At 32.6% G+C, this 10,645-nt stretch overlaps 2 protein-coding genes across 2 annotated transcripts; both read right to left on the reverse strand.

Annotated features, from left to right (window-relative positions):
- Nucleotides 1–162: 162 nt before the first annotated feature.
- On the reverse strand, nucleotides 163–3,108 carry LOC126848416 (sodium channel protein Nach-like). The gene is made up of 8 exons (XM_050589312.1): nucleotides 2,515–3,108; nucleotides 2,152–2,368; nucleotides 1,758–2,015; nucleotides 1,535–1,682; nucleotides 1,232–1,309; nucleotides 893–1,114; nucleotides 626–810; nucleotides 163–454 (listed from the first exon to the last, which is right to left on the reverse strand). Exons 1-8 carry the CDS (start codon nucleotides 2,801–2,803, stop codon nucleotides 163–165), a joined length of 1,689 nt encoding a protein of 562 aa, XP_050445269.1. The 5' UTR covers nucleotides 2,804–3,108.
- A 132-nt stretch (nucleotides 3,109–3,240) lies between these two features.
- On the reverse strand, nucleotides 3,241–8,427 carry LOC126848399 (cAMP-dependent protein kinase catalytic subunit PRKX). Its single transcript, XM_050589282.1, has 5 exons — nucleotides 7,123–8,427; nucleotides 5,493–5,655; nucleotides 4,851–5,114; nucleotides 3,833–4,163; nucleotides 3,241–3,677 (listed from the first exon to the last, which is right to left on the reverse strand). The coding sequence occupies exons 1-5, from the start codon at nucleotides 7,211–7,213 to the stop codon at nucleotides 3,531–3,533; spliced, it is 996 nt and encodes a 331-aa protein (XP_050445239.1). The 5' UTR covers nucleotides 7,214–8,427; the 3' UTR covers nucleotides 3,241–3,530.
- Between the last annotated feature and the right edge of the window lie 2,218 nt (nucleotides 8,428–10,645).

A 10,645-nucleotide genomic window follows, 5' to 3' on the forward strand; every position in this document is an offset into this window, starting at 1 on the left:
TCGGCGTAGCGGTGAAAATCATTTTTCACACAATTATTTTTCCGACGATTAGATATATAATTAACGAGTTGCACAACAAATGTAGATACATATATACATAGTTCTCTATTTTACATATAACCTTGAGTGCATTTTATTAATAAAATTTCTGGTCGATAATAATTATTTCGATTTCTTTTCCTTATAATAAGAACGAAAGAATAATTCGATAAAGTAAAAAATTTCCACGGCACTTATAAAACTGGCTCCCAAGCAAAGACTAAATATGCCACCCACGGACGCTGAAAAAAAAAATTTTATTAAGACTTTAAAACAATTTATATTATATGTCAATAGAAACAATCGTTTACCTAATAAATATAATTCATCGGCAATCGGTATTGTATTCATTTGGCTAAATATTTCAGAATTCAAATATACTCTTAAAACAGCTTGTGTTTTTGTAAGATTCAAGCTAGAATAAATAATACACACACACATATATATATATATATATATATATATATATATATATATATGAGAGAGAGAGAGAGAGAGAGAGAGAGAGAGAGAGAGAAAGATAAAGAGAGATGGGAACAATATTTCAAGTAAAACGTTTTTACATTATTAATTATGTATTACGTACTAAAACGGCAAAATATTGAAATCATGAACACCATTTAGTAAAAGCGAGGAAGTTCGCGTTTCATAATACACATTCCAGCATGGATTTCGACATTGACACGTGAAGTTTTTTTCGACGGTATTATGAATGATCCATATACGATCTATGTTCGCGATAAGGCATTCGAAATCTTTCCATTCGCAGATCTACAATTAATATACAGATATATTAATATATGAAGATGCACATTGGAAAAGACTGATTTTTGAAATAAATTTGAAGTTTTACTCTTAAAGAATATTTATTCGCTATGGGTGTGTAGTAATATGGCAAGCAATCGCAGATTCGTTGAACAGCATCGATAGAGCAGCTAGTAAAACAGTTTGAATATCGATATGTAGGAAAATATTTCAACTTAGTTTCTTCATCTGCGCAATGCGGTACTAATTCACCGCGATTATTTCGATAGTATCCGGCAATCTTTTGCTTGCTAAATGGAATTACTGCAATCTATGTATCAAATAAAATCACAGGGTAACCACATATTATGAAACATATTGAAGAAATGTTTTTCTTTAGAATATCGCGTAAAAGAATCCATATATATTTATGGAAATATTTAATTACCCGCAATTCTTGGTTTGCTTGTAAAATTTGTCTAGTAGCTATGGGTCCGACATATTCCAAAGGATGATGAGTATATATCTATTTTATAGAAAAAAAAATTATTTTTTTTCTATAAACGATTATATTATATATATATGTATCGGTACATAATTAAAATAATTTTAATATATGCAATTGAAAAGATGTAAAAAGCTAATATCTATGTGCGGTTTTTGTGAAATATGCATTGTAGCATATAAAAATATAATTATTTTGTATAATGCTTAAAAATGTTAAAAACAAAAAAGCGTTAATTTTTTATACCAAAAGACCGATGGAATTTGTTGAAAATCTGATGGATTTATCTCCAATGCCATCATCAGTAACTATCAAGTTTCGTTTTACGACAGCAATAAGACCAGTTCTTGGTCCAAACAACATAGATCTAAGAAGATCAGAATCCTTTGTGCTTCTAGTTTAATTGAAACAAAAGTACGTGTATAACACAATTATATCAATTTAAGTAGAATTAAATAAATATAATTACCTGCCGGTTTGTATGTCATTTTCGAGAAGATAGTTAAAGGAACAACATATACCTGAGTTAGTGTAAGATAATTTAAACAATTCGCTACAATTTTTTGCAGCGCCATCCCACCAACAGGATTCAAATAAGTCGTCACAAGATAGCAAAAGTTTTAAGAAATTTAATAATGTTATATTGTTTATTTTTAACAGTGCTTGCAAATCTTTTAAATATCTTCTACCATTGAAAACATGTTCTTTCGTAAATGAAAGTCCATATCTGAGAAAATATAAAAGTTTGTCATTAATTGTAAGTTTAGATATTATCAAAGTTTTTTTTTTTTTTTTCCTTCAAAAATTGGTGTCATTTGCTTCTGTACAAGTTATGTGTGCATTGTAATGAAAAATGTATATACTTGAGTAGGAACATTGCCGTTTTGTTATCCATGTTGGGTGGCAACTGCAAACTTTGCAATACTTTTTCACGTCTTGCAAGTAGCGGATATATTAAAGGACAAACAGTAATAGCTGGGAAAGGAACCATAGTTACTGGGGTGTAAAATGATTCGACAACAGTGCGAGTTGGATTAGTACTGTAACGTATCCAGGTTTTCCAAAACATCCAACATAAAACTAAGAGAAAGAAGTCACTTATATTTGATGAATTTTAATATATGTTAAACGTATTGTTGCATACTTGTAATTAAAGAATAAAATATTTTATAGATTAAATAATATATTAGATCATTATAAATAAAGCGTATATTTGTTATACCCACATGCAGAACTGCACATCATGATTAAAGTCCAGAAGAGCTTCCCGAGAGTAGTGGATTTTATTCGTAAGTTGCGAAAGTATTTCACACCGTGCAGAGAACTGTCATACAGATATTCTAACAAAAAGTGATGACGGGCAATTTGTTTTGTATTTTCTGTCGATTGATCGCCGTATGATTCGATGTTAAAGCGATTGAATGATTGATCATTTATCTTCTTCAAGACTTCTACTTGATCTACTATGATTTTATTCACTGCATGTCCTTTTCCCCTGGAAACGTTTAACATCATGATGCAAAAACGCTAGAATGCTTACTTCTTAATATTCTTTCGGTGATCACTGTTGTAGAATGTTTTGCTTAATGTACCGACAATGTTTCTTCTACTATAAATTGCTTTATACTGTTGTTTGATCAGAATTATGTTGATTTTATCGCACCTAGAAAGTTATATTGTGATCAAACATGCAAACGTTGCGTGTCAAGGTTCACTTTACATTTTTTATTATGCTTTGCAAAATTAATCAAATATAATCGATGGAAAACCATTATATTTTGTTATCAGATAAATATCATATGTACCTTGGATTTATTTGCCGATGATCTCTGAAAATATAAATCAATTTAATTATATTAAAAAAAATTTAAGACACAGCGTAATATACACTGTAATATAAGGTATTAATAATTTTTAAAAACTATTATAGATAGAGAATTAAAATATATAAATTTGTCAAAAAAATATTATTTCATCTTTATTTACAGAATTTCACGAAAACAATAAAATGCCTAATCTAGAGAAAACGCACACATACAAATAAATAAGCAGTACGCAACAACGCAACCAAATATAAAAAGTCATCTATATACAGAATAGAAAATTAATTATCAAACATAGCAAATATAATCGAATTGTGATCATGTTTGTTTTATACCACAGAGTGAATTCTTCTATTTAGCGTCTTAGTAAATTTGCGTGCAAAATATTGTGACTATTTAACGATATTGTCATACTATTGTCAAAAATCTTGGAATAGAGCTAATTGATCTGGTGGTAAAGGTGGTTGGGAACGCCAATCGGTTTCAGGATAATCGTCGAAGCAGCTTGCATCACCTGGCGCTTTCACACGTGGCCTTATCGGAGGTGTCAAGGCTCTTTGCGGCACCTGTGAACATGGATCGATGCTTTAACTGCGATTTCCAAGATATAAAGGATAGAGGCGCATGCGCGCGTGATAATACTTTTTAAATATTTTTCATTTCTGTTATCTTTTATTTAATTTTATATTGCGCCATGATAATTAAATTAATGTAAAATTACCAGAGGCCACTCGACTAATTTGAACCATCGATGTCTTTTGACATCTTCAGCACCTTGTCTCATATTTCCCAATCTTTTTGTTCGGTCAGCGACTAATAATTTCTTGATAAGATCTTTTGCGATAGGATCCATATGTTTCGGCCATTCTATCCTACCACTCAGGATTTTTTCGTAGATTCCGAAAGGATTGTCGTCAAAGAACGGCGGATATCCCGCCAACATTTCGTAAATTAAAACACCTAACGCCCACCAGTCCACGGCTTTGTTGTGTCCCTTGCTTTGAATTATTTCCGGCGCCAAATATTCTGGCGTACCACACAAAGTCCATGTCCTATAAATAGATATGTTAAAAAATAGATGTACATGCTTTTGATGTGATTTGAGATTTTTACATGTACAAGAATTAATTAAAACTAAAAAGAGAAGTAATATAAAAAAGAATATTAAATAAATATTACATGATATAATTTCTAGAATATTTAATACTATGTAAAAATATATAATTTTTATGTAGAAATATATATTATATTAGATAACATTTTAATATGTAGAATATTAAAAATTATTTAGAATAAATAGAATATATATACTTTTTGCATGTTTTTATCTTTTTTCAAAAAGACTTTATCAATAAGTAAATTAGACATACAAAAATAAGGGAAGACAATTAAGAGCTAGTGCGGAAATTTGTACGCAAATTTTATTATATTCAAATTATATTAACATAAAATAACAATAAACTTAATAATAAAAAGCGTACTTTGATTTTTTTTAAGCATTTTCAGTGTAATTTCAAATTAAATAAAGAAGAAACCAAGCTGTTTTTTTATTTACTTTGTAATTGTACTGAAGATGGTAAAAAAAGACCGAATTTGCACACAAATTACCGCGCTGACTCTTAATTATTTTCCTTCACTTTTGTATGGTAGTAATATTCTAAGAATTCCTTATTGTTTCATTTTAATTTTAAGCAAATTATTTTTCTAAAATTTTTTTTTTTTTTTTTAATTTGGCTCACCTATCGGTAAGTTTTTTCGAGAAACCGAAATCGGTGATTTTCAAGTGTCCTTGACTGTCTAGGAGAAGATTCTCAGGCTTGAGATCTCTGTAAACTATGTGCTTACTGTGTAGATACTCTAAAGCACAAACTAATTCGGCCGCGTAGAAACAGCTCGTAGGTCCGGCGAATCTTCCGGCCGCCCTTAGGTAAGAAAAGAGTTCTCCGCCTGCAACGAACTCCAATAGCATGTACACCCTGGCTTCATCTCTGCCGCTCCATAGCCTGAAAAGACGAGAGATTTGAAAACAAGACGACAAGCTGGATTGTTACGCGAGCAAAATCTCGACTTTCGCTCCTCTGATTGAAAAAGCGTTTTCCCTCGCGAGCGTATCGATTTCTCTCGCCTCTATCCAACTATTTAATCGCGACTCGGCACAAACTGGTCAATTAGCATTTGTATGTGTCGCTCTCTCTAGTCTTGACCACGCTTTAACAATCTCCTAAATATTCTTTCCTTGACCGACATCACTTTCTGTACTCCTTTAAATATGATTACATCTTTGACGATTACATGTTTGAAGTCGAGGAATAATTACGGATTATATTAAAATAATGTATTTTTTTTATATGTTTAATAATAATAACAAATATAATACTTACATATTGACGATAAAAGGATGTTTAACTTCTTTCAGAATTGTGATTTCATTGCGCAAATGTTCGACTTGCTTCAATCTGATCACGTCGACCATAGAGAGGATTTTCAAAGCGAGAGGTGTTCCATGGTGCCTGCAGAGAACCACTCTGCCGAATGTGCCTGTGCCTGGAAATTGTATCGAAACTTGTAGATTATTATTAATTGAGATTTATATGCACATGAAATTATATTTATATCTATAAATCAAAACCTGTAATGATCTTATATAACAATAATCTTTATCGTGAATTAAATTTTTAAAATGTTATCAAGCTCTTATTTGACGCAAAATCTTTTTTGTTAACGGATTATATGTTCTCGATTTGTCTCTCAATATAACAGAATAAAATAAAATGTAGTACAACAGGATTTCACGAATAACAAATATACTTATTATTGCAAAATCTTATTTATTAGAACCGATTATTGAAATGACCGTTAATTGCCAACGCTCTCGACATTCTTTTAATCTTAATGCGCTCTATATGTAATGTACTTTCCCACGAATGCAGGTGACTCGGTTGTTCCAGTTAGCGTAGCATGACCAATTAGCGCGCGCACAAATGAGCCCTAGCTAAATTAAAGCCCGAAATTTCCCGTCATATTGCAGCGACTATCGCAAAGTTTAGCATGTTTATGCGCATATATATTTATTCTGAAAGAGAGCAGTTTGTATCAAGACGAAATTGGCTGCATAGCAAGAGCGGCGCGATACATACACGTCGTCTACCTACAGCTCGGAACAGGTGTCAACGACGAAACGCTTCCGGTGATGGCGTAGTAGCTTTAAATAATCGCGCGACGGACACAAATTTAGGTATAACGTCGCACGAATAGTCACGAATAAAAATTGCCTGAGCGATACAAAAAACTAGAAGTCGTTTGAAAGTTAAAGAAAAAAAAAAGAATTTTTAGAAATTAAGGTTTCTTTTTCAGAGACGCTGACACATTATAATTTATCTCACGAATAATATCTGAGACTAAAATTAAAAAAAAAAAAAAAAATGATTTTGCACAAACGCAGATATACACATGGATTGAATATCTGCAATTTTCTCTCCCACATAATTTCGACTTCAACAAACAGTTAAATATACACTGGATATACCCTCTCACTCTCTGGTGTCCTACTTCCTTACTTCGAGAACGATACGCTTTATTACTTTTCCTTGTTTATCATACACATAAACTTGTGATTTAAAATATTATTTTTTAATTATATTAATTTGATATTATATTGTATCTTTGTCTTCTATTATTTATATTTATATAATTTTTTATTGATAATTTTTTGTATCTAAGTAAAACAAATCTTTTAATTTGTAATTTTGTATAAGAATTTGTACACATACGATCTTTTATAAGATAAATATATGTATATTCAAAAATTAATATAAAGTATTTAAAGATATAAAATAATTTATTTCGGGCAATATTACATGGCTTTATAAAATATTTTTTACATGTTATACTCACAGATGAGAATTTATGATAATATAATGATTAACTATTAAATAAATGTTAACAATTGTATCTATAAGGAAACATATTCTCGATTATTTTTTCAACTAAGATAACATATCTCGGACTTACCGATAGTCTTGATGATTTCCAAATCATCGATGTCATATCGCGGCGGATCCTCTTGAGATCCCTCATCATCGGATGTAGTATCTCCCGACATCGTTTACAGAGTACTGTTGAACCGCAAGCCTCCTCAGAGAAAGTTTCTGATTTATTTCTCCCTCGACACGTGGAAAGAAGAAAGGAAACTCCAGTTCAACGTTCCACACTGTGATATTCTTAGACCACAAACCGACGACGATTCGTTCTCATATCTGTTCTTCGTGACCTCTGCTCGTAACGCGCCCGTGGTTCTCGAAGTAGCTTTGTTAATTTTCAATGTAACGCAAGTGTAAATTAAAATGAATAAAAATCACCAGGCACTTTGATTATCTTTAAAAACGTTTCCTGAATACTGTAAACTCTCCTAAAAAATATCTTTAACGCGATCGGTATTACTTTCAAGAAGTGCTCCCGTAAAGTACTATTCGAAAACGAGTTGACATAAACGTTCCTATCAACGGTCTTCCTTCTCTTACCTCTCACTCGGAGTGGTAAAAAAGTGTGCGTTGATTTTTTACAAGTGTCAATTGTCAAATGTCAAATCAGTGGCAAATGCGTATTGCAGTAAAACGCATGTTTGAAGATACAATAGAAGACGAGTTTATTTTCTATATTTTCATGTATGACAATGTGTTATCAGTGACTTTTATCTACGGAAAGGGAGAGAAAGAAAAGCAGAGGGGAAGGGAGTGGAAGAAAAAAGAGAAAGATCCAGTCTCTCTGATTAAATATTCTAGAAAAATATGAATTGCAAATGCGAATGTTGCGGTTCCTGCTCAGGGATATCGCACGTGTGTGTATTTGCAATCAGAACGGCAGCAATCACCGTTCACTTTTATTCATGTATCCTCACAGATACATACTTCACAAGCTCGTTAAATAAGCTGTCATTTTCGGCCTTATGTTCAACATGTTTCACACTGCACAATTCTGGACTTTTTATAATTTTCCGTGATTCAGAAATAACACATTAGCTAACTTTGACATATAACAGCTGAGCACCGCACGTGCGTAATTGCCAGTTGTTAAAGCGTATATTTCTCAGAAACGTCAAACTGCACTAACACCAATGCGATCTTTAGCAGCAAGCGTCTCGATCACAACATATGCAGTAGCAAAGTTATTTTATAATGTTTCTCTATGCCATTTGTCAAATCAATTGATCGAATGATGATCTTGATCTCGAACTCTGATTAAAGGATGATTATTATGTCATCTTTAAACCCTGCGTAACATGCGGTTTGAATGCCAACCAGAACTAAACTGGTCACCGAGGGATCTCAAAAGGCTGTCTATCCTTCTGTTGCCCCCTCTCTTTCCTTTGACCCCCCATCCCCTATTCGCTCCCACTTCGCGCGTACTTTTACTGAACATCGCATTTGTATCACGTAGCCGAAGAGATTTATAGGAATCGTGATCGATGCCGGAAAATCGGTATGGCAAAATGTATTAGTCGATAAAAACCAGTGCAAAAATACGAATCGTTCGCTCTAAATTATCGGTCTCGTTTTGGCACACGCCACTGTAAGTGTATATTTGCGTCAACATCTACAAATACGAGAACAGCTTTTATCAGTTTATTCTAAAAATTTAGAAATTAATTGCAACCACCTTTTCTTCGAGCGGATGAGTCCGATACGTTCAAAATTTATTTTATAAATCACTAAACGATGATTGTGACATAGAATTTTCAACGATACTCATCAAAAAAAAAAAAGAAAGACTGATGCCTTCAAGAGAGTGACACGTGCACGTCTCTTATCAATGTGTTTCTCATTGAGATATACATGTGACGAGTTAAAAATTTTCTGTGAATGTCGAAATCATCATGGATCATCTTGGACATTCTAAAGCATTTTTGTCGTTGTGCTGTTTCGTAAATCGATTATATGCCGTTGGATGTTGAAAAACGATCCGGAGTGGATTTGCTGACGATCGAGCGATTCCTTCGAATTTCGACTTATTTTTGAATTTGGCGATCGTCCAGATGCATTTTGCCACCGACGCTCGCGATGACTGACGACACTTATTGGGCCCCACTACTAGCGAGCCCCCATAAATCGCGGCTTTTATATTTATCGCTATGCGCTCTCGATCCGCGAACGCGTTGAAAGCACGTTCGTTGATTATAACGAAGAAAAAAACATTATCAGCGAGAGCAAGGAGAACGTAATGTCTAACAATTTCGTTGATTCGAGGTCGTGAAAAAATGTCAGGATGCATAACAGTAAATTATCGTCACGAGTCCATGACTATATCCTTTCGTAACTGATATTTGGCGTTTCGTGATGTTGTGTTTAAAGTCAACATCTGTGCGATTATTATGTAACAAAATAATAGCGCAAAGCTGTAAATGCGAGCTCTGCATGTTACATATTGCGTAAGCTTTCTTAATAAATTATTTGCTTACACCTATTTTAGTCACACACGGCAGATTGAACATTTATTTAATTAATTTGTCGACGCTACTTTATCTAATAAAGTTTGAAAAATGCCGTTGCGTGCCGATTTTGTATCGCTGTGTTTCAATATTTGCTCTATCGTACGTGGTATGATTACAGAAACCAAACTAAAAATAATAGTTTCCCGGAAACTCCATCGCGCGATATCATTCGATGGCAAGACGAGAAAGTATAAGTCTTAATAATCATATATAGTTTTGTACGAGTATATTCTGAAATAGCCTGTGATTATGAGATAGCGATATTCAGTGACCTTACGAATAAGCAAATGTATATTGAATTATGTAAATACTTCATTCATTGATTACTTAATAAAATGCAACAATAGAATTATTGTTATATAGCTGATCGGTTTATAAACCATTCGTTGAAACATATTATACTTATTAATGCTTAATAATTATTACTTAATATCTAAATTGCGTGAAAAAAAATTATATGATTCTTAATGATATGCATCAAAATGTACTGACATTTGCTGCACAAGTGCATATTTAGCAAGAAAATGTATTTCGAAAGAGACGTCTGATGTTAAGATGGAGAAACTAATATTCGGGAGGTTACAAACTATTTTTTCGAATGGTGTCGTTAACTCAGATCAGGACATCAGTATTGAATGACTGCTGCCATATATCAGTTAGTAGTGATGTTTATGCTAACTCGAAAAACAAATGTGTTCCATGCTCACGTGTTTCGCCGGACGGATGCTTTTAACGTCACTTCGCAGACGCAAATAAAATATCGAAATCATCGTTGCGATCGATATATTTGTTGCGAAGTTTTGATATTAAATCGTAAATCAATATTAGCGTTCGCGGTGGAAGATTGATGGCCCGTAAAACAACCGCGAACAATGCCAGAAAAAAATAAAGTTTTGCTGTCAGTATTTTTACGACAGATCTAATTCACCGATAATAATATATGTAAAAGTTTATTTTAAAAATTTAAATCGAAAATTTAAATTTATGTCAAAAAATATAAAAGTTTTTATTTTTTAAACATCTATTAACTTTTTTAAAGATTATAAC

The sequence above is a fragment of the Cataglyphis hispanica genome, chromosome 3, assembly GCF_021464435.1.
Source record: "Cataglyphis hispanica isolate Lineage 1 chromosome 3, ULB_Chis1_1.0, whole genome shotgun sequence".
In the NCBI taxonomy this organism is placed as follows: Eukaryota; Metazoa; Arthropoda; class Insecta; order Hymenoptera; family Formicidae; genus Cataglyphis; species Cataglyphis hispanica.

Coding starts and splice junctions, on each gene's coding strand:
- LOC126848399 (XM_050589282.1), bottom strand. CDS start 7,213: ATGTCGGGAGATACTACATCCGATGATGAGGGATCTCAAGAGGATCCG. Junction 5,656..7,122: donor GGAAATCATCAAGACTATCG/GTAAGTCCGAGA, acceptor TACAATTTCCAG/GCACAGGCACATTCGGCAGA. Junction 5,115..5,492: donor CATCCTTTTATCGTCAATAT/GTAAGTATTATA, acceptor TCGTCTTTTCAG/GCTATGGAGCGGCAGAGATG.
- LOC126848416 (XM_050589312.1), bottom strand. CDS start 2,803: ATGATGTTAAACGTTTCCAGGGGAAAAGGACATGCAGTGAATAAAATC. Junction 1,310..1,534: donor CAAATTCCATCGGTCTTTTG/GTATAAAAAATT, acceptor TCTATAAAATAG/ATATATACTCATCATCCTTT. Junction 811..892: donor CGAATAAATATTCTTTAAGA/GTAAAACTTCAA, acceptor TATTAATTGTAG/ATCTGCGAATGGAAAGATTT.